Here is a 27,022-nt window from a genome sequence, read left to right as displayed (position 1 = left end):
AAATTTGCACTGAGGATCACAGCTAGATTCTATGAGATGCACTAGGTCAAGAAGATGTTACTGAGCTAGAACAACAAATAAAACTAGCAAGATTGATACTATAGCAATTTAAATGACAAATGATTAAATGTGCACGATCAAGTGAGTTTCACAAAATAGAACACGAGAATATATCCCGGAGTTCGGCCACCTCACAAAGAAGTGCCTACGTCTCCGTTGAGGAGCTCACAAAGAGCCGGGTCTTCTCCAACCCTATCCTCTTCTAGCGACCACAAAGATCAAGCTAGAAATTCTTACTCAATATGAAGGTGCTTACAAACTTCTCGAGGCACACCACAAGTTTTGGGTGCTCTTCAGGCAACTCCTTTCCTTTTAGAAACCCAAAGCTTCAAAGGAAATGATCGCAGAAAATTGCTCGATGAAGAACTCAATGCTCAAGTGGCTTGAACTCTCTCCAAAACCACACTCTCAAATTTTTTGCAAATTTGGCTCTAGAGATGATTGGAGAGGCTTTGAATGCTCTTAAAGTGCTCAAGAGGTCTCAAGGAAACCAGCCACAGCAAGCTCTAAATGCTATGGAGAGAGGGGGCATTTATAGCACTCTCTCACAGACTAGCCGTTACTGTTTTTGTCAGAGCTTACCGGAGTATCCGGTGTACACCGGAGTCTCCGGTCCTAAATCCAAAAACGGCGTCAGAACGGTCACCGAACGTGTCAGAACTAGCCGTTACGGTTCTGTTTAATTGCCGGAGTCTCCGGTGAACACCGGAGTCTCCGGTCCTGACAGTCTTTCCAAAAAGATTAAGTCCGGAGACTAGCCGGACCCTCCGGCAACTTCAGGTACCGGAGTATCCGGTGAACACCGGAGACTCCGGTCTTTTCTATTAAAAATCAAAAAGATTAAAAGCTAACCGAGAGCCTCTGCCGGAGTCTACCTCGGAGACTCCGACTGCAAACAAAACATTTTACCGGAGTATCCGGTGAACACCGGAGACTCCGGTCTTTTTCTTGGAAAGATTAACCCGAAGCCGAGACTCTCTGCCGGAGGCTAGCACGGAGACTCCGGCTGAGCGCTGAGTACCGGAGTATCCGGTGAACACCGGAGACTCCGGACTCAGAGAATTTTCAGAAAGAGTTTCGTGTGCGTGAGTGAATGTGTCTCTCAATTTGGTGATTCTAAAGGATCTCTTGAGCATTGAGACACTAATCAAGCAAAATAAATTCATCCATCTAGGAAAAAATCTATCCTAGACTCAATTGCAAAAGTAAAAAGAATTTAAGTCCTATTTAATATCCTTCGATGATTCTTTAATTGTTTCGACGGGCGACAAACGTTACTTGCCTTCACAACTAATGCTCATACCTGTTCAATACTTACAAAGCACGTTAGTTCTTTAATCGTTTTGTCATCAATAAGCCAAAACCCACTTAGGAGGCCTAGATGCACTTTCAATTTGTGATATTATGAAAATATTTTTCAAGACAAATATATATATATATATATATGATTTTAAGTTTTCTAAATAAAATATTTTAAAAGCTATTGTTAGCCAAAATTTTAAAAATTTGACAAAACCTTTATTTTCAAAACTGACATGTATTTATGACAAAGTGAGTACTCCCTCTGATCCAAAATAAATGTCATTTTTGTTACGTGCATTTAACTATTTTAAATTTGGGCTACAATTTGTTTTTTATGTATTGAGCTTTAAAATGACACGAATAGATTTATCTCGAAAAATACTTTCGTAATAAAATACTTTTGCATATTTTATCAATATATTATAATAAAAATAGTAATGGAAGTTATATTTTAAAAAATCATGTCAATATTCAAACAGAAAAGCTAGCGCCGGACGTCCGATATATCGGATGTTGCAACTGCTCGTCGCAATATCGAAGACTAACGTCTGTAACATTTGAAATCAAAGTTCGCAATATAAAAAAATGCACCAAAAAAGCACACAGATATTGACCAAAAAATTTAAGTTAATTCCTATATTTCGAGATGTAACATACGAAAATAACTTCTGCAATAAAATTCCATAACATCTGAAATATTAGAGATGTGAAAATATAGGAATTAACTCGAATGGATAATTTTTCGGGTCCAGATCTGTACACAAAAGATTACATGATGCAACATTCTCGAAGAACTTATGCAACAAATTTTCATAACATCTGAAACATTAAATTTAAACGTCTGAAATATTAAAGATATATAGAAATTAACTCGAATGGATAATATTTTGAATCCAGATCTATACACGAGATATTCCTAGGATGCAACATACGGAAATAAATACAGCAACAATTTTTCATAACGTCTGAAACATTAAATTTAAACGTCTAAAATATTAGAGATACAAAAATATTTTTAACCGATCCAATAATACTGTAGACTAAACAGATCCTCCGTCCGATACATTGGATATGTGAAAGGAGCATTTCCAATATTCAAAACAACCCTCATTTCGTACTTAAGGGAGTAGAAACCAAAGTTCAAAGCACTGCACAGCCGAATCCCCAGTTTCCGTGGACGCGCGTAGCGATGTCCTCTCGCAGAATCCTTGCCTTGCCGTCCTAGGTCCCCCGTACGCTAACGACGCACGGCACGGCACGGCACGGCACGGCACCATACCGCCCCCCCGGCCGTTTCCGCCACCTCATCCTCGCCGCACATCACCACCGGCACGCACCCCCCCCCCCCTCCCCCGCGACCGCCTCGGCCGCAGCCGCGCAGTCAGGGCGCAATCGGTTCGAGGGTTTTAGAAGCGACCGGACCGAGCGGTACGGCTGCTTGCTTCACCCATTGAATCCAACCCCTCCGTCCATCGTCTTCTCCACCGAATCGCAAAAGAAAAAGAGAAAAGCGGAGGGGGTCAGTAGGAGGAGGAGGAGGAGCTTCGAGGCTCGAGAGAGAGTGAGAGAAAGTTGAAAGGAACGGATAAAGTCTAGGTGGTTGGTGTCTCCGGAGAGCGGGGAGGCTTGTCGCGAGGCGAGGCGGAGGAGGGGAAGTTGGTGGTGGTGGTGCTTGGTCGCCTAGGGTTTCGGGCTGCTGTCCGGCCGGCCTACAGGAGGCAAAGGTCGGGCCTTTCCCTCTCCATGTTTCTTTATCTCTCTTGTTGGCTGGTGCGGTGGCGTGACGGTAGCTTGCTTGTCGTTGTTGAGTTTTCGGGGGGATGTTTTGTGTTGTGGACGGTGCTTGGGTGTTGGTGAGATCGGTTTTGCGCGGGGGGAAATGCGTGCTTCTGTGTGATTCTGGCGGTGGTGAAGTGCTTCCTTTGATGGAATCGCTAAAATGTGTTCCGGCTATCTACGAGGGTTTGTTGGGGTACCTAAATTCGGCCACTCTTCCGGTGTTTCATCTGGTTTTTGAAGTGCTCTGTAGGCTTAGGTGTGAAAAAAAAGGTGTGCTTTCTCTCGGGGAATTAGTCGATTAGCTGGCTCGAGTTTGACCCCGTATGAAAATTTGTTCTTTTCTCGATGTTGTTGTGAATTGGAGGTGTCGAATTGGTGTGGCTGGGAGGGACCTTGATTGGTGTGCAATTCAATGGATACGTGCATGATTTACACCCCAAAGGTCTCGTCTTTTGGTGCCTTATCCACCCCTTGATGATGCAACTGAAATAGGACGCTAGATGCTAGCAAACGTGTAACCAAATGCCCGGTTCACTTTGGCAACTTGTTGATTTATCACTTATGCCAAGTGAGGTTCTACTGCTGTGTTCCTTCTTTGAATTGTTCTGAGGCCCCGAGCCATAAAAACTTTTCACCTGGCCTGAGTACCATGCTTAGTTGCCCTTCTTGTATGATTTTTTTTTTCTGTATGCATATTTCTTTATCCAATATAATCCACTATGAATTAAATCCAGAATGCATTTCCTTGACAAACTTATCTTGTTACTTGTTACACTACCAAACATTTAGTTTTCAAGAACCTGGCAAAGTAATAAAGGGTATGTCACTCGAATATATAGTCTGGATGAGCACTAATTGACCATTTTCTTTCTCTGCAGTCTAATGGCTACTGAGAGTGCCGTCCGTTTAATTGGTGGGACAGGGGCTAGGGGCTGGAGTAAGGACTTTGGTGCATTTGACTCTCCAGTGGGTAATCTTTCAGGAGAAGATCTGGGATTTGTGGATAATGGCACTGGGGCTTATGGGGGCTGGAGGGAATCTGTCCCGAATCGCAGTGGAAGTGCACCGCCTAGTATGGAAGGATCTCTTGTTGCTCTTGGTCATCTCATAGGTCAGCAGAGTGGGAGCTTCGAAGCTAGTTTGGCGAACTTGGATAACGTGACTGACAATTCCAAGTCTGAGGAGCAACTCTGTGCTGATCCAGCATATTTTGAGTATTATGGCTCCAAGGTTAATCTGAACCCAAGGCTTCCTCCACCACTTATTTCAAGGGAGAGCCGCCGTATGATGAATCGGGTTGGCAAGGTTAAAGAATGGAGGGTGGTCTCCCAAGATAACAGCAGCAAAGGCTCCTTATTTGTCCCTCGATCTACTCTATCAACTCACAGAGAAGAACCTGAGGATGATAAATCTCCAAGATTGGATTCTAGTTCAGTGGAAGACGCACATATTGTCTCCAGTCAAAATGCATCCAATTTTGAGAGCCAGGATTATATACTGGTGAGTGCTGGACATGGATCAAATACTCTTTTTTTTGTTAGGGCTGTTGCATGAGTTTAGCCTTTATACTTTTATGTGCCCTTTTTGGTTTGAGCTGTCACATGAATTCAGTCTGTAGTTAAATGTGCTGAAGAAAAGTCATTATGCTATTACTGCTATGAAATATGCTAGTTACTTGATATGTTTGATACTACTATACAGATCATGTGACCCCACCATGGTTACATGAAAATCTGGAATCGGCTTTGATTGTCTCCAACTTATGATTTGCTTTAGGGTTAATTATTGAGCACTGAACAGGGATGCTGTGGCCTTTTACTTGCTTGAAATAGGAATATGATATTAGTGTGGCATCAAAGTACTCATGCAATGGTTTTCTTTGTTATGAGGCCGCCAAGTTTGTTGTAATAAAAAACTGCTAATGAACTTTATTGCTCATATGGCATAGTCAACCAATATTTCAGCATCACTTTAGCTGATATTTAACGTTCTTTTCAATAGGTAAAAAGTAAGGTTCCTTTTGAACAATTAAAGTGATTGCTCTAATCTTACTCAATATCTTACCAAGACAAGGTAGATGTGACAGACAATACCAACAATAAAAGTCTATCCAGATCACTAGTTCACTTTGGAATTGTATAAAGTTAACAAAACTGCAGGGAATATGCTCTTGAATGGTCATTTCCATAAATGAACATAGAGTACAAGCTGATATTTCTTCCATGGGTGCATCTCAGGTGCAAATGCACTAGTTTTTGGAAATTATGAAAAATCACTATAAACCATACTTGGAAGTTCTTTAAATTTATGAAAAATTCATCATCCACGGTTGAGGTTATGATCTACATCCATTCAAAATTTAAGGTGCAAACTCGATCCCATTTGTGAGCTTAAAATATGACAAATTTCAGCTGCAATAGCACTATGTCTTGTATGCTATTGCAGCTGAAATTTGTCTTTTTTGTATCTCACAAATGGGATTGAATTTGAACTAGAAATTTTCAATGGATGTAGAACATAACCTCACCAACAACTCAGGAGTTTTTCGTAATTCAGAACTTCTAAGTATGGTTTATAGTGAATTTGCACAATTTCCAAAAGCTAGTGCATTTGCACCCTTCCAGTTCCATTGCAGTACTACTGTTGTAGTAGAAGGGTACAACATGAAACCTACCATCTAGAGTCCTGAAGAGGTTTTCCTTTTCCTTTTCTTTCTATTCTTTTCTTTTTTGGGGGGTGGGGGGTGGGGTGCGTTCCTAATGTGATATAGTGAACTAGATGGTTGGTTTCATGTTCTACTACAACAGTTCTTAATTAGTTAGCCTATATGAAACAGTAAAATAGAAGTGCTTTCTTTTTCGTTTTTGCACTTGCAAATGAAGTTTGAATTAATGCTTTGATTTTCTCTTGACTATGTCACAAATGATCTTCCTCATCTGTTTATTTATTTTTCCTTAGGAGAGCTTTCAGCAAAGTGTTGCTTCTTTGCCTGACAGTTCATCTTCTCATCCTTCAAATAGCAACACCGGCAATGCTATGGCTGTCCATTCTGACATAAATTTTTCGAGGAGTTTATCAGTTGATGCTCTCAAGCAATCAGATTTCAACTCTTGGACACCTAAAAGCCCACTGGAAAGTACTGTTAGAAATGACCTTTCATTGCCACCCCTTTCCAGTTCATCATATTCTGGCAGCAAAACTAGCGTGCAAACTTCTCAGCAAGAAAAGCCTACCGTAGACACCAAACCTGGAAATTTTGTGCCTGGCACTGGTGCGGTTGTTACTGAACTTGATACCGTGGACTCCAATATGAAGAATTTGAAGTTAAGCTTGGATGTCCATACATCCTCATCTGTTAACCAGAAGTGGCAGGACAATACCTTACAGCAGTATGGCTCCTTGCTTCCAGTCCAAGGTGATCCTATTCAAATGACTCCTCAAGGAACACATCTTTCCCATGTTCCTTTTGTTGACAACTTGTCTCATAGTCAGCTTAAGTTACCTGCTGGTGACATGCATCAATTTTTACCGCAACCTGGTATGACAACACCTTTTTATTCATCAAATTCTTTTGGAAGCCCTTATTACCAGAATTTGCACCCCACTAGTGTTTTACCAACTTCATTTGGAACTGCTGGGTATGCTTTAAGTGGTTCAGTTTTGCCACCTGTTATGGCTAGTTATGCTCCCCAAGGCTCTCTTGCTACACCTCTTGACAGTCCTATGACCCCAAGCTTTAGTGGCAGGCCATCTGGTTTTCCTGTAGCAGGGAATCTTACCGGGGGAGCAGATTTTATGCAGTCATATAAATTGTACGGGCAACTCGGGGTTGCTATGCAGCCACCCATTCCCGATCCAAACTTCATTCCTTTCTTCCAGCATCCATCTTTGCTTCAGTATGCTGGTGGAAATCATTACAATACAATGGGACCAAGGTTTACTGTTGCTGGAAATCTCGCTGAAAGCTTTGATCCACGAAAGATGATACCTCAAGCTGCATATCCATCTGATCAGAGGCTTCAACTTCCAAGAACTGGATTTTCTAATTCTCCTACAGCCAGAAGAGGAGGGGCTGTTCCAAATTATCAAGGCATTTCACCCTACGTTGGAGTACCAATGACATATCCTACAAGTCCAGTGTTTCAGGGACAAACTTTGCCTGGAGTACTACCTCCTGGTAGGAGAAACGACTCTGTTGGATTCCAATCCCCCTCAAGAAACATGATTGCTAATCCTGGGATCCAAGGGCAGCGAGAAAGGCAGAAGTTTGATGAACCAAAGGCCTGCTCTTTCCTAGACGAGTTAAAGTCCAACAGAGCTCGTAGGGTCGAGCTATCTGATATCACAGGTCGTATAGTAGAATACAGGTTAGTTGTCTGGTGTTGATTATTGATTAGTTAATATCTTGTCTAGACATGCATACTAAAAACAATGGTTTTTTTTTACACTTAATCGCGAATGTGTTCTCAGTGCTGACCAACATGGTAGCCGATTCATCCAGCAGAAGTTGGAAAACTGCACTGCTGAAGAGAAGGCATCTGTGTTTGCAGAAGTTCTTCCTCATGCTCCATCATTAATGACTGACGTTTTTGGGAATTATGTGATCCAAAAGGTATGCTGTTGTAAGAGTCAATCTCCTTACCTGCGTAAATTGTTTTTAAATTGCTTGCCGTGGCCTAGTCACTTCATCTCACACGGCCATGCCTTTTGTAACCACCAAACAAAATTTGTATGAGAAGAAATGACATGCAATCTCTGCAGTTCTTTGAACATGGAACCCGTGAGCAAAGGAGGGATCTTGCCACTAAGCTTGTTGGTCATGTTTTGCCTTTGAGTCTTCAGATGTATGGCTGCCGAGTAATTCAAAAGGTGCTCTTTAACATTTGTTTAATATTTTAAATCAAATGTGACTTTATTTTGTGGTAACTATAGAAATACAGACTGTGGTTGTCCAAATCTTTCTTATGATGTCTCAATTTTCTCCTTGTATGTAGCATTTTTTATCAACTTGTGATACTCTTAAGTCTCTAACCACTTCAAAAGCTGTCTGCCTTTAATATTAGCTGGTGAGTTTTAGGGTTTAGATATTTTGGATGATGCTGATTACATGAATCAGTGGTAGGCTTCAGTCTTGGTAAAACCGTGTGACCTTGTTAGCTATGCTTCTGATCCTGAATGAAGTGTTAGTTGAGCATAGAAGAAGTGGAGTGAGCATCTGAAAAATGTAGGGTCTAATATACTATTACGAGTATCTGTGGGATCAATTCTTTTTAGTTTTTGTTCTACCGATAAGGGGTTTCCTTATTAATTCCTGTATCTATACATAAATTCTTTTTCTTTCTTTCTTTCCTTTTCTTTTTGCAAAAAGCAGCAGGGTTCTATCACAGCATCCATTGTATGCCATTGATAGCGGGGTACCTTTTTGTAATCACTATGGTATTCTGAGAAGAAGAAGGGGGGGGGGGGATATCTAGGATATGCAAATTGACAGGATGTTTTGTATACCTAGAAATTACTGTGTAGTCTGCTAATGTGACTCTTTATTAGCATGACACTTATGTATTTGGACGCAAGCACCTTGCAGCTTAGCTTCTCATGTGATTGTGACCTGATATCATCATTTATTCTTCCTGTAACTTCTCTCCGGAAACATGTAGGCTCTTGAAGTTATGGAACTTGACCAGAAAATAGATCTAGTTCGTGAGCTTGATGGACATGTTATGCGATGTGTTCGTGATCAGAATGGAAATCATGTTATACAGAAGTGCATTGAATGTGTTCCCATGGAACATATTGGTTTCGTGGTATCTGCTTTTCAAGGACAAGTTGCTAGCCTTTCAACGCACCCATATGGTTGCCGTGTAATTCAGGTGACTTTACAGTAACGCTGTATACAAATTTGGTGCTAGAGTCTGGTGTGCTATTTAATCTTTATCATGCTTGACAGAGAGTTTTGGAGCATTGTGGTGGTGATTCACTAGGCCAGTGCATAATAGATGAGATATTGCAGTCGGCATGCACCCTTGCGCAAGATCAGTACGGTAACTATGTTACACAGGTAAATTTTGTTTCTAATTTGATACAGTGCTTGTTGCCAATTGCCTAATTCTACCCTGGGCAATTAGCTTTACAACATTATCCATTGATATACTCCAGTTTTGCAAAGTTGAATATATTGTAGTTGCAAATTGTGCTTTGCTTGGTGAACTGCTTGTAAGAAACACCACATGCCAGGTATTACCTGAGCAGTTCATATGTTGGGTCAGGTATCTGCATGAATCGGCACTATGATAGCGGATGATGCCATGAATGAAATGCTAATAATTTGAAACTTTAGATCCTTAGACAGTTTTCTTCCTACCAATGTTTGATATTTTGTCGTCTTGCTTGCCAGCTTATGTTTTCTCTGGTTCTTTTGCAGCATGTTCTAGAAAGAGGAAAAACTCATGAAAGGAGCCAAATTATCAATAAATTGGCTGGGCAGGTTGTTACCATGAGCCAAAATAAATTTGCATCAAATGTGATAGAGAAGTGTTTTCAGCATGGGGATATTGCGGAGAGGGATCTTCTGATCAGGCAGATCATAGAGCAGACAGAGGGCAATGACAATTTACTGGTATGTATGATAGCTGTAACTTGATGTTTCCTCCATTATCCCTTCCCTTTTTTCGGAACCCAAAGAGGTTACGAAATACAAGGCATGGGGAGCGAGTCTGAGGTAGCATGTAGCAAGGTAACCTGTATGTGGTAGCATCCCATAAATCGGATAATGCCATCAGTGTCTGCCTTTCAGTTCCGTGCTTCCAGCTTCTTAGAGCTGTGAATCATATGGAGGAACCAACTTTTCTTCTGTAACTTTGTTTCCCTTTTGTCTTGATGTTAAGTTATATTTGCTAATACTTATTATGGTCAATTAGGCGATGATGAAGGATCAGTATGCTAATTATGTGGTTCAGAAGATACTTGAAATATGCAGTGAGAGTCAGCGGGAACTCCTGCTCAGCCGTGTAAAGGGTCATCTGCAAGCATTGAGGAAGTACACCTATGGCAAGCATATCGCCAGCCGAGTTGAGCAGCTCTGTGGTGACGGTAAGTTTCATTGTCCACTAGTACTAACACTAAGCTTCTCCAAGATTGTTTCGGATGCAGTATCATGGATAATATGTTTGATTCTGTGATGTTTCAGGAGCTGCCGAGTTGGATTCTTAAATCCAACCTGCAAATTCTTCACTGGAGGGGTGACTTGCTGTTTGCTATCCATCAGTGGGGAAGAAAGCAAAACAAGTCAAAACTTCAGTACTTTCCGAAGGCCTAACAAAACCGTCGCCAAATAGTGTATAGGTGTGACTTTCTTCAGGGTAGTGTTGAGGTTCTAGACACAAGAATAGTGTATCTATGTTAGGGTGTGCTTATTTATAGAATAATAGTAGTTGGTAGCTGTGTGCAAAAGGAGTTTAGTCTTATGGTTTGTACGTGATATACATATCGAATGCCTGGTAATGTATTTCCTTGCTTGCATCGCAGTTGTGGGATAAAGTCGTGTTCATATCTTGATCGCCGTGTTCGTGAGATGATCTCTTGTTCAGTTCGAGCCTTCAGTTCTTGTATGGGTTGTGATGAATAAACTGTCCACCATCTTACTAGCCCTGCATGGAACGGTAGAATTTTATCAGATTTTCGCTGGAATTGAGAAGTTTTAACAATCTCTCTTGAAAATAGTATAAGTAGATTTCTCCTCGTAAGTATATTTACTTGAAGCAGTGGTACACGTACTAAAACTTTTGTTACAAAATATTCTGATTTTATTAGTTTTCAGGTACATATTAAAGTAGCCATTGACAGATTACATAACACTCTTTGGAGGCTTGATACAGCATTAGCGCCTGTGGTGCTCGTCTAGCCGTCAAACCCCTCCAGATTGCCGCTCTCTCTCGACTCCCGCCGGCTCCGGCTGCTCCTCGCCCGGGCCATGCCGCCGGTGACGCCATCGCCCATCTTGTCGAACACTAGCTAAACCATCCCCTCGATGACGTCCACCGGCAGGAGCTCCCTCCGCCCGCTGACCACCGCCTTGTCGTTAGCCTTCAAGAAGTCGGCGTACGCGCCGCGCACCGCCTTGGCCGTTGCGGCCTTGATCTGCTCCTGGAGGTCGCCGTCCGGTATCTTGTACTGGGCTCCGTGCCTCCTCACTAGCCCCTCGAGCATGTCGGCGAACGCCGCTGCCTTCTCCCGCGCCTCGTCTGGTGGCCAGGTCTTCGGCGCCCCGGAGCTGCTGCCGCCGACGAGCCGGACGAGCGGGTTCCACGCCGCGTCCTGGTACTCCCACGCCGCCTCCTCGGCCGCCGCCTTGTACCGGCGCCGCATGGTGTCCTCGCCGACCAGCTTCGCCAGCTCCGAGCCCCGGGCGCGCATGTATATGTACCAGTACGCGTTCGTGGCCATGACGTGCGACGCCACCGCGTCCGCGCACATCCGGCGCGCCGCCTCGACGTGCCGGTGCAGCGCCTCCAGCACGTTCAACGCCTTCTCGGCGAGCGGTGCCTGGTCACCGCTCTCGCTCCCGTCGTCTTCGTCGCCGCGCTCCCGCTCGGAGCACAACGCTGTGTCCATGAGGGCACGGTAGTCGTGGGACGCGAGGCATTTCAAGTAGTTCACGGCGTACCGCACGATCTTGGGCACGTGCTCGATGTCGGCGCCGACGCCGGTGACGTACTGCGTCCCGATGCGGAGGCCGAACTCAAAGAACACGCCGGCCGCGGGGCGCTCCAGGGCACGCTCCACCTCGCGCGTGCACTCGCGGATGGTGGCCAGCGTGGCCGACTCGCTGGAGAAGAGCTCTTTGAGGCGCTCCCTCTCCCGGACCAAGGCGTCCAGCATGCCCAGCAGCTTGAACAGCCTCTGCGGCTCTCGCGCCGCGGTGGCCACGCCGCGACGAGGGATGACAATAGGGCTCTGTTGCTTAAAATTTCTCTATTAGGAAATAAATATGAAAAAATTTAATCCTTGCGAATTTATACGAGGATAGAAACAGTAAGATGTTTTGCTCCCCGCTATATCCTCGATATTACACATATACATGTCTTAGTCTATAAACGTACAAATATTACTTTAGGTAACGGAAATAATAAATTAATCATATTTTTTTTTAATCTAACCTACAATATTTAACTTATCTTGTATTAATTACTCATATATATCAATAAATTAATTATTTATATTACAAATATATTGTTAATATATAGAAATAATCAAGTATAATTCAATTTCACATCCTTATTAGAAATTTGATCTCTACAAAATTTCTCATGAGGATAGAGATAGGAGAAAACTTTCTCGTGATAACTAAATAAGGACGGGATGGAGAAGTACTCGCTGGCGGGGATCAACCCCGTTGCCATCCCTAGTCGTGACAATGTGGGTGGCGATATTGACGAAGCACTCGGGCTAGACTGCCGACGACAGGGGCTTCAGCACGCGTGTGCAGAGTCGGCACTCTGCCGTGAGCACGGAGGCGATGGCTACATGGAAATGTGGGCTCCACAGGGCCATGGCAGACTCCAGCGACTCCCACTCCATGGCATCGATGGCCTCCGACGTGTACGACTTGAGGTACGTCAAGCCCTCTCCAGTAGACACTCTAAAAAATTATTCCCTATAACACTATTACAGCATCATTTGACACTATTACAATATCTTCTTTTTTTTACATTTCTAACAGCTACTTTATTTTTTAACTTCTGTTACTTTTTTATTCCCTCTATGTCCACATAGTCTTTTGCACAGTGATGAGGGGAGAAGAGAGGGTACTTAAATATAGAGTACTGGCCCTCAAATATAAAGTACTAGCATCACTGTATCACTAGATACGGTAGCTGCTGGTGTCAGTACAGTACACAAACAGGAATACCGATCGATTTTGAGGATCAGCTGAAGTTGGCCTGAGCCGCATCATCGCCTTTGCAGCTCTCCTGTACCTCGCCTGAGTGACGTCACGGACAGTTAGTTCGGTTACTCCTTACTTTATTAAGCATTGGATGCATTGATCCACAACAAAAAACATGCAACAATTCTGTGATAATTACAAGGCTCATCTCAGAAGTAATGAATAACTTTTTTTTTCTTTCATTAGTGAGACAATTTCACAACAACATTGCTTGGGGGCTAATGCATACCCAGCCCAGAGCCTGTCTGTTAACAGTTGCTGGTAATTAGACAATCCAGGTTAGCCGGGCCAATTAACTAATGCTTCTAATCATCGGCACAATGGCACAAGATGGCCTCTCTTATATAGATAACTAGCATGTGTGGGATTTGCAAGAAAAAAGGATTAGAAATCCCACACAGCAAGCAAATTTAGGGCTTCTTTCGAACGCACAAATTTCACAAGAATGGTACAGAAATTTCACAGGAAAAACACAAGATTCGAGAAAAAATCCCGCAATTCAAAAGAGGCCTTATTCTGCAGCAACGGTAACGCCTGCGTTGTTGAACAATCTCAGGCATGGTATTGCTCTTGCTAGGTATGAAGCCGGGGAGCCAAAAGGAGATCCTTCCATGCCTCATAAAACATCCAGGTAATGCCGGACGTCGGCATGACCCTCAGGGAGTTCGCCACCCATCCTCGGTAAAGCCCCTTGAAGCCCTCCTCTTGGAACACCTCAGCTAATGCCGCGATCATGTGGGGCGGACACTTCCCTTGTAGGGCTCCCACCATGAGCCGCTTTCTTGCCACTTCCAGAGGGAAGCTGATTGTGCTTGCAGTTAGACCTATATAGAAGATTCAACAGCACATATGAAAAGATCGGCAAATGCCAATTTTTATGAAAATCTGGAATATCACATTTCCCATTTCTTTTTCAAAAAAATTTGGGGATAAAACAACAGGCAACACGATAACACTTTAGGTGGCACTGAATCCTGACCTGAAATAGCTCCAATAACTAGTAGCTCAGGGCGGCTCAAAGATTTCTTTTTATGTGCACAGCAGTAAGAAGTCTTGATCGTCTCGTACATGAAATAGTAGCATGTACTATAAGGAAGCATGCCAACTAATGTTGGGCAGAGGCCAGCATAAAGACCACCAATGCCATCAGTCTGATAGATCTTGTTGAAGGCAATGGCGATAGTAGGATAAGCCTCACGATTGACAGTCAAGCGATCCTGTGACAGAAAATTAGTAAAAGTACAAATAATTTGTTAGCATAAGGATCTAAAATCATCAAATTATACTAAGAGGATAACGAAGCTATATGAAGAGTCAGTGTTTGCAATTGATTTGAATAGATGGTACAAGTACAAACCAGTCAATTCTAGAAAACAAAAAATAAATAAAATCATGAATAGCATCCACAGAAATTCAAAATGCAGATTCAGCTCTGAAGTACCTTAAGAACCTCTAGAGGATGGCACACTAAAGTGCTAACTATTCCAGCAGCTGCACCTCCAATGGCAATTGGTGATAATAAGTGCAATGGCAGCTCGATTTTCAAATTACCAAGTTGTATCTTTGGGCACCCATCCTCTTTCCATTTCTCTTGGGCTGATGTCATACTTCTTTTGACACACTCAAATGTGCCGAGCTCAATCGCTTGAGTTGGAATAATCCGGAGCATATTTATCGTATTACCTGCCCAAAGTCCTTGCCAACCATTCCGTTCGATGATCTCCACAAAACTACCAAAAATCTGTTTTGATCCTACCCCAACAACCATTCTTGTCCTGAAATTGATCAAACACTCATATTATTAGTACACTACTTTGTTTCCAGCTAGAAAGAGCACTTTGAATATTTCTCTAAATCAATGACAACTGGAAACCAATTAATTAATCGGGGGAATGTTCAGTATATAGCCAGGGTATGAGCTAGTTGAATCAGAACAACATACATCAACTGAAGCACCTTGGAAATAATTTTTCATAAATTTAAACAATGTAATAGTTTAAAGTAAAGATTACAACCTTCATCTGGATTTATGCACAATATGTCAATAAGAACACATCACCAGTTCACCACTACTCTTTAACAAAGCTAGGAGGAAAAAATGATAAAGAACCAAGCTACAGCTGTGGTTTAGAAAAATCTAGTGCTTTCAAGAAAGTACAAACTGTAAGTTCACTCCTGTGACATAATCTAATATGGCAAAATATGATTCTAAAGACAAGTGCAGGCATTGTTTCCATCAAACCAAGCTTCTGTTCTTAAAAGGCAGAAAATCTAACAAAAAGGCTGATTCTTCAGCTTCTTGGGATAATAAATCCTGCTATCACGCAAGAGCACGCTTTACAGGAATATGATAGGGTTTGGCATTGTAAATTACTTTCAAAAGACTAATGAGTGGTGTCGTATCACCCAAAAATATATTAGTGTCATACTATAGTCACGAAACCATTAAATTTTGAAAACACTCTTGATTCCCTGAACTGCATCAAACAGACTAAGAAAAGCAAGAAAGAAAAATCAGCATCCCTAGTGTGTTAAGAGCCAAATTTACTCATCCCACCAAACAAACATGTGAATAACTTGTCATAACTAGCAAGAAGCCAATCTTAGTATAGTGAACAAATGAATGTAGCGAGGAAAGTATAATGAATACCTGATAGTTTCTAGAGGAGCAAGAACAGCCTTAGTCATAGCACCAGCCAATGCTCCACTCACGAATTCTGCGACTTCTCTGTTCCTCAGAAAAATCTGCATTAGATACAATTCTAAGTTTAATGATTCATAACTCCATCAGCATTTAGCAAGATTTAAAAACTCATGTCCAACTTTGAACAGATCACTGCAAACACTCTTTCAGGAAGTTCCCACTCTGCAACAATCCTAAAGCGCCTGCAAGTGTTTAATGTGGTAGAAATTGCAATGGAGATGCTGCAAAAAAATTTCTCATATAATTTAAAGCTATTATTACTTCCTTTTCCTTTTGAATGACAGCAGATAAGGTAGTGATAAATATACTTTGCATATTCACTACAGCATTATCTGCTGCATTTGTTGATATGCAAGCCAATGAATCTGTGTAAAAAGAGGGGAATCTTTGCTAAGAAAGGTATCATGTGTATCAACTATTCAGGTAACTGGACATGTGCTGTTTATAGCTATTATTAGCCTGTTACTTCATGCATTTTGTCAAAAAACTAACCCATTGCAGCATTTCCATTTCTTTAGGAAACACCATCAGTCTGGAACTCTGACCAAAGCTGTGAATCTCTACACTGCAGCTCAATGGGTTGTGTTTGCCTAGTGATTGGCGTGAAAGTTCCTAGGCAGAAGTGACATCACAAATAGCTGGGAAAGTTGGATTGTAGTTGTTCAACAGGACTCGGTTCAACTTGGATGTTGGAAGTGGACAGGGAAAAGAAAAACAACGGAACACAACTAAAAGACAGTTATATTCTACATGCGGTATATGCATAAAGATCAAGAAAATTCTTGGGTTCCAGACGACAAAATTGGTCACTTTTGAAAGGAACACGTCACACAAACCAGGAAGAATATTATGGAAGCAATCAAATTTATTCACCGAGGCATACAAACAGATATTCTGTCACTACTTGCTCTATACATATTAAAAATTTAGCTAATGATATAAATGGCAGCGCCTGTTGGAAGCTTATCTATCTTTCCACAAATTCTCGTGTTCAAAGACAAAGATAACTACAACGAAATTCCAAATGGAAGGCACAATTCTACTAAAAAAACAGGCGATATGTACATGTATACCTTTCAACTGATCAGCTCCAGGTCATCTTCTGAAAAATATCTACCTAAGATAAGTACAGAAAACATTCAGCAAGCATGGGACATGGGCACATGGCAATGAGACCCAATGCATACGTCAAATTAACCCTAAAATTAGAAGACGTATACTAACAGGTGCCTCAACTTCATCACTTCCGTGGACAAAAATGTAGGAAATGTAATCCTAATATAAAATAGAAATAAAGTACCGACCCGAATTAACAATTACGCCTCATTACAGTGAGCCACCAGCAAGAATTTGGGATGCCCGCCTAGATCACAACCAAGGAAAAAACTTACCAACAAATCACCAATTTTAAGCATTAACTAATCAACTATTGGAATGGGTAACGACGAAACTTTATATCTTTATCAGAAGATTCCTGGATCAAGATTCAAAGTAAGCTACCAACAGCATTGTCACAATATTTTGAACAAATCAAACAAGTAGTTGGGATCTTCTACATAAAACAGTTCAAAGCACAGCAAAACGGAAGGCGTAAAAGCTTATCACAATTAGAAACATCCAGCAAGAAACTGGAGTAACAGTCTGAAGCCGAGAAGAGAAAAGCATAAACCGAAAAAGAAGCTGTTTGCTAGTTGAATCGGTCGCAGAATAGACATAACAAAACCCACCATGAATCAGAAAAAGGAGTGGCCTCTACCCAAGACTCGTCAAAAGATTTGATTACATACAAATCCTATTCTGATATGAACACTTCGAAAAAAAAAGCAAGCTCGCGCCTTTGCCGCCCAAACAAGTCCCCAAGCGTCCCAATCTCAACCATATGCTCAGAAGTCAGAACAGAGTTACCATCTCACACCAGGAGCACACGCATCCAGAGCATAAGGAAAAAAAAAGCTAAACGAGACATCGGGATCTGCAGCTTCTCACCCTGACGGCGGCGCCGACGTCCGGCAGCCTGACGGCCAAGTCCCCGAGGGAGCCGGCGGCGTCCAGGCCGTCGTCTTTGGGCACTGGCAGCCCCACCACGAGCAGGTCCTCCTTGTAGACACCACCCCCGGCGGCGCCCACGCGGACGTCCGCGAAGCCGATGCTGGCGAGCGCGAGCTTCTTGCCGCCGCCGGCGCGCCCCGCGTGCACGCCCATGGCTCCTCCTCGAGGGCGGGGAACTCGAATGCAGCGGAACGGGAGGGGCCTGGGCGCAAAAGGGCTCCCTGTCCTCGTGTCCGCCGCTTCTCGCGGCTTTCGCAGGGAGGAAGAGGAGGGGAGGAAGAAAGAAAGAAAGAAAGGGTGGTGGCGCGGAAGGAGAAGGAATTTGCGTGAAGTGCGAGACGTCTACGGCTTCAGTACGCCTTCACCGATGTACGCCGTGTATACATGTAGAGGGAATCGTGTATTTATTCGGTATTTTCTCCTTTCCTTATCTCATTTTGCATTTTTCTGGCCTTTTCAAACACGCGCAAGATTTACGCGTCAGTTTTTGGGTTTTTCTCTTGGATTTTCGCATGCTTTTGGTGTGCCTGTTCTTGCGGGATAGGTACCGATGTCTGATATTTTCCTGGATTTTGGGAGCTTCTGTGTGTGTTTTGCACGTTTGTGAAATCGTATTGTCGTGTATTTTTTTCACTAGGATTCTTTCTGGCCTTTTTCTCGAAAGAGACTGGCGTGGTTTCTCACATTGGCTTTTGGCTATAGAGACATGAGGAATAGGCAAGAAAAATGCAAAAGTAGGTAATAGGCTAGTGTACAAAATACGCATGACCTTTTTCCGAGGTGATGACCTTTTGGGCCCACAAATTATACCATGGAGTAAAGATATCTAAATGGGTGTCTACTTGACCGATCTGAGGTATGATATTATAGGCACGGTATGAGCCGAGCCAAGACGGACCAGACCGACACGGCACGAGGCCACGGGTCATACCTGGGCCGAGCGCGTGGCATGACGGGCCGGCGCAGGCACGACCCAACCAGGCACGATTCGGTCCGGCACACGTGGGCCTGGTTATTTTCTAGTTTCTATATTTTTTAATTTTGTAGCTATTTTTATCTATTTTCTATATTTTTATCATAATTTTATCTATTTTCTATATATTTTTTAATTTTATAGCTATTTTTTTATTTTATTAGGTGGCTGTGCCGATAGGCCGTCTATGTGCCGTTAGGTCACCCGTGCCTGTCATGCTCGCTGCACCTGTCATGCCCATCGTGCCGCAATCGTATCCTGATCGACTTGACATGGCACAGTGACCGACAGGCAGTACTGTAGACCGATAGAGAGGCACGCGGGCCAGCACAATATAACTCATTACAGTAGCCGAACCGTACCGAGTCAGATCTGAGTAGCCTATTCAAACATCTCTACCATATAGTAGGATCTAGTGTTAAATGAGATATGACCCACATCGAATATGTGACCTAGAACAGATCCAACATTTAGGCTAGCCCAAATACGCAGCCCCATATGAATAGAGAGTGAAAGACCTTTTCTATTTTTATATCTTAAAATAAAAAATTGTAAAAATTGGATAACTAGACTATTATCGCCTGTTGAAAGGACGGTAAAGACCATTCCAATAGACGACAGATTTAAAAATAAAAAATTATGCATTCTATTACTTTAAAATTCAAAATACTATCAAAATAGTTATAAAAAATTCTGAAAATATTAGTTGTGTAGAGGATGCTATGATCTGATCCAAAAAAAAAAGACAAAAATGATATATACAATGAGAAAAAAATTAAATTTTATTATACACAGTTTGTCATACTCATACAATAAAACTTATCTTTTTTTCTCACTGTACAAATAATTATTTGAGTTGAATTTTTTAAGCTAGATTATAGCATTCTCTACACTGTATATTTTTTTTAAAAAATTCATGACTATTTAAATAGTTTTTGAATTTTGAGCATTGAAATGTTGTGTTTTTTATTTATTTTAACATGCCACCTGTTGGAAAGGCAATATATATTTTTTAAACTTGTCATCTGTTGGAAGGGCAACCTATGATTGTCTCGTTTCTATGGGCAACAGTATCTTAGTTTTTCAATTTTTTCAAATATACGTCTATTTTTATATATTTTTTTATTTTCGAAATAAAAAAATAAAAAAAATAGAGAGTGAAACATATGGCCAGCTCATAGTCTGGTCATGTAGGCTGATCACGGACGGGCCAGCTCAGCCCATAGTTAGGTCATGTGGGCCCACCAGTACGAGCAAACTCAGTTTGTTCTGTGCTTTATTTGGGCTTCAGATATTTGGGCCAAGGCCCATTCCGACCCGTTTGCACGTCTTTACTATTAGTACACGAGAGTGGCCCGAAAAAGAAAAAAGAAGAAAGAAAAAAGCTGACGACTCGAGGAGAATGCTGTGCCGCGGAGGCCGCCGACGTCTCGTGCTGTGGCGGCGGCCGGCGGCGCTGCGGCGGCTGTCACGGCTGGCGCCGCCGACGCCCGCGGCCGCCGATCCGGTGGTTCGCGTGGACAGCAACAACGTGGCGCGACTCGGTGCGCCCAAGCCTGGGCCGAGGCCGCGGCAGCTGCTCTCGCTGCCGCCGTTCCCCGCGGGGGCCGACCCGCTCCCAGGGAGGAAGGTGGCGCCGCAGCGCGTGACGGCAGTCAGCTGGTTGAAGCACTACTTCGCCGACGTGCCGCAGGAGGTCGTGCAGGCACACTTCAACAGGAGGATGGTATTTGCGCCCCCATTTTCTTTTTACTGCCATTCTTATTGGTTGCAACTTTGATGCAAAGGTGGCAATTTTTTTTTGTGTAGTTAGTATTCATTAAGAAAATTGCAAGAAGGGACAGGTTTCTGATATTACCATGTGAGTTGCTTGTTTGGAGTGTGGACTCTAGTGCTCAAAAGCTATTTCTGTAGTGTGGCATTGTTTGCAACGGAGCTTCTTCATGCTTGGTATTCTGGCGTGCAGTAGCATATGATCAGATGATCACACATAACTTTCCTAATCTGATGTCATAGCAGTTTGCACTACTTGTAGGCACTTTTTTTTCTTTGGCTATCTGAGATAAATCTAGCTTCTATCCATTGATCAGGTTTTCTCTGAGTGCTCAGATCATGAGGTTTCAGCTGAAAGTATTCAGACTCAGAAGCATCATCTGAAAAAGGTGTACAATGAAGGCTTTGTCCTGTAATTGTTTTTGTATGATGTTGTTGTACCATGTGAAAAAAGTAAATATGCTCAGCAGTTTGTTGCAGGTTAAGCATAATGACATTATGGAGCCTGGCATGAAAATTCACCTTCCCGTGTCAGTTGTTGAGGGCGAGATAAAGAAGCGTTATGAGACCATTCCAACAGCCACATTGCATCCTAATAAAGACGAGATTGAGTACCTCAAGAGGCTTGTCATCTACAAGGTAATTTTTCATTGTCGGTTGTATTGCCATTGTTGATCCATAGTCAGTAGCCTACAGGATTCCTGCGTTAACAAAGAAAGTTTTTTTTTTCTGTGGATAATTGACATCTGTAGTCTGTACTCAGTATTCTTCAACTTGAAGCATGTCTCTTGATGAAGGTCTCACCTTGGCATCATTTCATTGTTTCAGATTTGACGACTTTTATTTTACATTATTCAGATTCAACACGGTAAGCTAAAGCTTTGGAATTACAGGACTCTGCTATACTGGTGCTTAACAAGCCCCCCAAAGTGCCCATGAAAGGACATTTGCCAGTGCATAACAGCATGGATGTGCTTGCAGCAGCAGCACTATCATATGGAAATGAAGAGGGTCCAAAATTGGTGAGCATACGAGTTGTTTCTCTTTGAATTTCAGTCACCATGTAATATTTACCTCTTTGAGGATAACTTTTCCCTATGGCTTTTGTGACTTGTGAGCACAGGTCCATCGACTGGACAGAGAAAGTAGCGGTTTGATTTTGATGGGTAGAACAAAAGAAAGCTTTACTAGACTGCACTGGCTTTTCACCAGTGTAAATTTAGCGAGAACAACTTCTCAGGTAGTCATCAATTCATTGATTACTGAGCCTTTGACTTAGCATGCCATGTTCCATCTAAATGATCATGATAATTTTACCTTTTTAATAGCTGCATACTAATGCCTTGCATTATTGGCATATCTTGCAGACATGGAATAAGGCCTGTGAAGCATACATGCAGAAGTACTGGGCACTAGTCATTGGGACTCCTAAAGAAAGGGAAGGAGTTATATCTGCTCCTATTTCAAAGGTATTTTCTGATTCATATGTAGCTAGTATTACTTTCAGAAATAAACCAAGTATGTAACATAAAACAATAAATGGTTCCCTGTAGCTTAACATCTTAAGTTCCAATCTCTTAGCTTAAATCAAATTGCTCTCTACCTTCTGCTTCAAAAAAAACTTAAATCAAATTGGATTTTCTGATTTAGGTACTTCTTGATGACGGGAAAGCTGAGAGGGTCATTCTGGCACATCCTTCTGGCATAGATGGTGCGCAAGAGGCGGTAACAGAGTATCGGGTAATGGGACCAACCATTAACGGGTGTTCATGGATCGAACTACATCCATTGACAGGGCGGAAGCACCAGGTACCCTCATGATAATAGGACTTTGTTCACACTTATTGCTTAAAATATTTGAGATAATTCTCTGTATGCATTGAAAATTATCAAAATCCTCGATCTACCACCATAAAAGTTCTAGTCCCTCATGTGCCACTACTTGAAATTGTCCTTACCCTGTATGCTACTGCTGTCATAACGGTGTTAATTCTAAGGCACACAAGGGATGAAAAAACTAAATTTCCCTCTTGATGGCGGTGCTATCATAACGGAGCTGATGACAGTGGCACACAGGGGAAGGAAAATTTCAAGTAGTGGCACATGAGGGACAAGAATTTTTTGGTAGCAAATCGAGGATTCCAAAAAATATCGATGGCATACAAGGAGTTATCTCAAAATATTTCTGCTAGATGTATGAAGATGTTTCTTACTTCGAATTTGGGTCACATCCTATTGGTCCTTTCATTTGTTCTTACATGGCCGTGTTATTTGATAGATACAGACAACACGCTCACGTGTCTTGCATATGAAATTGTCATTTTCAATCGTTAGCATCAGTTTATTCTGCTCCCTCTGCGCTGCAGCTTCGAGTGCATTGTGCTGAAGCCCTAGGCACTCCCATCGTCGGAGATTACAAATATGGGTGGTTTGTGCACCAAAGGTGGAAGCAGAATCCCCAGCCAGACTTTGAACCGTTCACTGGAGAGCCATACAAGCTGAGAAGGCCAGAAGGATTGGAGGTTCAGAAGGGCAGTGTTCTCTCAAAAGTCCCTTTGCTCCACCTGCATTGCCGGGAGATGGTCGTCCCCAACATGGCTAAGTTCCTGAGTAGCACTGGAGAGTGGCACGAAGGTGGCACCCCATGGGCCAAGGAGAAGCCCAGCCTTCTAAGATTCATCGCACCAATGCCTCCACACATGAAAATTAGTTGGAATATCATGTCTTCATACTTGGTGTAATCGTGTACCCTTGCTTTCCAGCTTCTTTAGCTTCCTCATGTCAATTCTAAGTTACTTGGGCTGCTGTTTCTTCGGTATCGTGAGATTGTAGCCACCATATCAGAATCGTTCATGTGAATATAAATAAATTTCTTGAGAGAATGAGAATCAGTCTTGTTATATGATCCTAGCAAACTCTCGCACACTTGAATTTGCTTACAAGGACATATTTTGCCGGATAAAAGCCGCAAGCATCTTAGACCCTTAGTTCAAATTTTGGCAATTAATGGTAACATACTTATTGTGACTAACTTGTTTTATCAAAGAAAATCGAAGTTAGGTCACGATGATGGATATTGGGTATTCTTGTTCTCTCGTATTGGTTTTCATGGTTATTAGCGAAAGGATATGTGCAAAGATTAAGGACTATTTAGTTTTAAGTGTCAAAAAAAAGTTGGGAGTGACATTTAGGACTATATAGTTTTTTATTTCTCTGGATGTATTATTAAGGGGTTGACAATAGTAGCTTTACCTAATTGGAGCTAGACTGGTAGTTGTTATGCACACTCAGGGATCTAGTACCAAGTAGCTCAGTTGAAACCTAAGAAATGGAAGAACTGAAGCCAGGAGCAAGTTTGCATTGAATTGGATAAGTTCCTATTTTTTTTTTCAAGTTACCATATAATACAGTGGCATGGTACAGTGCTAAACAGAGAGCTTGAAAGTTGGTATGATACTGTAACCAGATAGTATTCTAATTAATCATTAATCAATCATCTGTATAATCACGACTAAAATGATTAACCAAAATATCATTCCGGTAGTCTCGGTACGTGTTTTGTGTTCAAGATCGAAACATATGCCTATCTAACATATAACATCACAACGCAGTTTAAGAAAGAACAAGTAGTTAAAGTTATATTATAAGTTCTTAAGCATTTAACAAGTTATTACAATTTACAGCAAAAGAGAGCTAGGAGGAGATAAAAACCGATTCAACTCCTAAACAACAAAAGAAACTATGTAGCAGAAGGTTAAAGACTATACAACAAAAGAAGGATGGAGCCATATACCCTTAGACTCCATCACAAAAGCACGACCTCTGAGTAGTTGCGTACTCATGCTCGCCACCACCCTCGGCGGACGTGAAGTAGCTAAAGACCAACTCCTCCTCGCGGGTAGCACCTAAAATAGCAGCGTGAGTACGAAGGTACTCGCAAGACTTAATCCATAATGGACACTTATAAATAGTCCGACTCCAAGGATTATGCATTAGGATGTTAGCAAGAATACGGCCACATGGTTAAGTAAATTTATATACGAAAGCAAATTTGACATAAACATGTGTGAGCATCTATACTTGACCAAAGTAACAAACTAGCTCATAAACATCAACTGAACATAATGTAAAAGGAATCATATGAATAATATCTGTAAAGCACCATCTCAACCCATCAACCACCTCAATCCACATTCGTAACTCTATGACTGCTGCAAATGGACAGAAGCATGCTCATGATCAAGAGCGTGACATTTCGAAATATTTTTATACCCTGTAGGAGTACAACTTTACCCATAAAACTTGATGACCATATGGCTTGCACGACCACACAGGTCCATACAAAGGGGATACTCATGTCAACCTTTTCCAATAAACCCTAACCTTTTGAATCGTGCATCGCTCGGTGTGGAGCCCACTTTGGTTAACTCCCAGAGCAACCACAAGTGTTTCTACAAGTCTGCCCGCTCACACCGTCAATATTCAAGCCCAAATAATCATAGCTACAGAGGTATCCAACTTGTCTTACCATTAGATCGACATGTGGTAAGTACGGTAAGTGCTAGAGCCAATTACAACAATGGTCGGTGCTTAAGTGAAGCAGACCGTCTATAGTGTCGGGGTGCCTCTCCCAACCTACCTAGGGAAACTCCACATCCGGGTAGGAGAAACACCACTAACACCACCCACATCTCGTCTCATCCCCACCACTCATCCAACCAACATCATCAACCCATCATTGTGATTATTGTACAAGTAATTACAACCTATACTCGTGAACGATGAAATATTTCACCGCTCGACTTCTACCGAGGATCTGAGCACTTTCTAAGCATCACGAATAATATTTTAAGTTAGATAGCATCATATTAAACCTAGGCTACAAGGATACGAATCAATAATTATTCATGATAGGAGAATTTGTGCATTAACATATGTTCTACCCATCATAAATCCGACATCGACTCGAACACATGCATAACATACATAAAGCATATTTATCATATTAGACACATATAATCTAAATTAATATGAGAAGTATGCTTAGATGCTTACCTTACTGCTCTGGGGTTTGCCTTATGCTACCCGTGTAACACTCGCAAAACTCAGGTAGATTGGCGTCGCTTTCAACCACGATTGCAACACGCTTCGTTTCTTCGTTCACTAAAGAAGAACTTGTGCAATGATGAGCATAAATAAAGTGCACAATATATGCTACAATATGCATACCAACAAGCTAAATGTGTAAGACATGCGGAGGAATAATGAAACTTACGATCTAAACAATGCCGAAAAAGTAACAGGAGGCTGGAGACTTCAGGTTGAACTCAGAGTATCTGGGTTCTGGAACTTCCGGGTGAACCTCCGGGTGAGGGCTCTTGGTTAGCTATTTTTGAAATAACTCGGAACTTTCGGGTCGAGTCTAGATACTCCGGATTAGGCCGGACACTCCGGACGAGGCTTCGAGTGGGGCTCTCGGCTAAATCTAGATTGAATTTACCCGGACCCTCCGGGTTAATTCGGACTATCCGGGTTCTGGCTGAGTTAAGTTCTAAAGTATTTTTCCTAGCCGATTCAACTCACATACTAAATCTATGCTACATCAACATGTATATGTCCTATCCAAAGGGTTCTAGACTTAAATTACACCCTAAACCCTAATAATTTATAAAGACAATTCAATGGGGTTTCTCCAAGTTTACCCGGACTATCCGGGTCAATCTGGATTATCCGGGTTGTCCAGGGAGACTGCTTCAAGGGGGAAATCTCGGCCGATTTGATTTGCGAGCCTCTCCAAACCAAAATAGGGATATATTTGAGATAGTTCATAGCATCTAGAACTCACTCACCAACCTAGCAACATGATTTCTAACTCAAATCTCATCCAAATCCTCATTTTAGCTCCAAAGCTCAAGAACTCCGCTCCAACTCGAAATCGACCAACCAAATCACGCATTCACGCTGGGGGAAGCCTAAGGGACTTACTCACAGTGCTTGTGGAGGTGGGTGATTGTTGGAAGATGGAGGAAACGCTTGGGAAGAGGAAGAACATCGGTGCTCGTCGTTCTTCAACCAAGAACACCAAAACAAGTCAAAACCAGCTCGAATCTTCTGGGAAAATGAAAATGAATTGGATGGATGGGAAGCTCAGGAGCTAGTGATCGCGTGAGTACCACATACGTACCTCGATTTGGCTTCTAGAGTGCGTATTTGAGGGAGAAAGAGAGAGGGAGCTTGAGAGAAGGGGAGCTCCTGCTCCTTGGCCGGTTGGAGCACGAGTGAGGGAGAGAGTGAGCTGAGTGAGTGAGAGAGAGAGAGAGAGAGAGAGCGAAAAGGTGGGTTGCTGCCCCTTGAGAGATTGGGTGGTTGGCCCACCAGGTGGGGCCCACATGTTGGGAAAAACAATCCATTTTAGCTGTGAATTATATTCCTTTCTCTC

At 42.3% G+C, this 27,022-nt stretch overlaps 3 protein-coding genes and 1 pseudogene across 5 annotated transcripts; 2 read left to right on the top strand and 2 right to left on the bottom strand.

The window, feature by feature from the left end:
• The first annotated feature begins 2,532 nt into the window (after positions 1–2,532).
• Positions 2,533–10,659, top strand: LOC133896305 (pumilio homolog 5-like). 3 transcript variants are annotated; one of them, XM_062336887.1, is made up of 10 exons: positions 2,533–2,790; positions 4,020–4,641; positions 6,100–7,508; positions 7,612–7,753; positions 7,903–8,010; positions 8,799–9,011; positions 9,089–9,199; positions 9,563–9,757; positions 10,059–10,230; positions 10,328–10,659. In XM_062336887.1, the coding sequence occupies exons 2-10, from the start codon at positions 4,024–4,026 to the stop codon at positions 10,348–10,350; spliced, it is 2,991 nt and encodes a 996-aa protein (XP_062192871.1). In that variant the 5' UTR covers positions 2,533–2,790; positions 4,020–4,023; the 3' UTR covers positions 10,351–10,659. The 3 variants fall into 3 exon arrangements, with proteins under 3 accessions (XP_062192871.1, XP_062192870.1, XP_062192868.1); XM_062336886.1 differs by having other exon boundaries at positions 2,533–3,086; XM_062336884.1 differs by lacking the exon at positions 2,533–2,790 and adding an exon at positions 3,163–3,334.
• Positions 10,339–12,717, bottom strand: LOC133895190 (exocyst complex component EXO70I-like; annotated as a pseudogene).
• Positions 12,718–13,278: 561 nt separating this feature from the next.
• On the bottom strand, positions 13,279–18,228 carry LOC133896306 (probable mitochondrial adenine nucleotide transporter BTL1). The gene is made up of 5 exons (XM_062336888.1): positions 17,775–18,228; positions 15,735–15,829; positions 14,526–14,859; positions 14,064–14,301; positions 13,279–13,908 (listed from the first exon to the last, which is right to left on the bottom strand). The coding sequence occupies exons 1-5, from the start codon at positions 17,988–17,990 to the stop codon at positions 13,658–13,660; spliced, it is 1,134 nt and encodes a 377-aa protein (XP_062192872.1). The 5' UTR covers positions 17,991–18,228; the 3' UTR covers positions 13,279–13,657.
• Positions 18,229–20,182: 1,954 nt separating this feature from the next.
• Positions 20,183–23,447, top strand: LOC133896501 (RNA pseudouridine synthase 3, mitochondrial). Its single transcript, XM_062337130.1, has 8 exons — positions 20,183–20,536; positions 20,901–20,972; positions 21,064–21,222; positions 21,477–21,605; positions 21,707–21,823; positions 21,951–22,052; positions 22,234–22,392; positions 22,950–23,447. The coding sequence occupies exons 1-8, from the start codon at positions 20,213–20,215 to the stop codon at positions 23,322–23,324; spliced, it is 1,437 nt and encodes a 478-aa protein (XP_062193114.1). The 5' UTR covers positions 20,183–20,212; the 3' UTR covers positions 23,325–23,447.
• The last annotated feature ends 3,575 nt before the right edge of the window (positions 23,448–27,022 follow it).

This window comes from Phragmites australis, chromosome 16, assembly GCF_958298935.1.
Source record: "Phragmites australis chromosome 16, lpPhrAust1.1, whole genome shotgun sequence".
Classification (NCBI taxonomy): domain Eukaryota; kingdom Viridiplantae; phylum Streptophyta; class Magnoliopsida; order Poales; family Poaceae; genus Phragmites; species Phragmites australis.
Note: the sequence above shows the minus strand (reverse complement) of the source record. Positions and strands in the feature narration are given on the sequence as shown.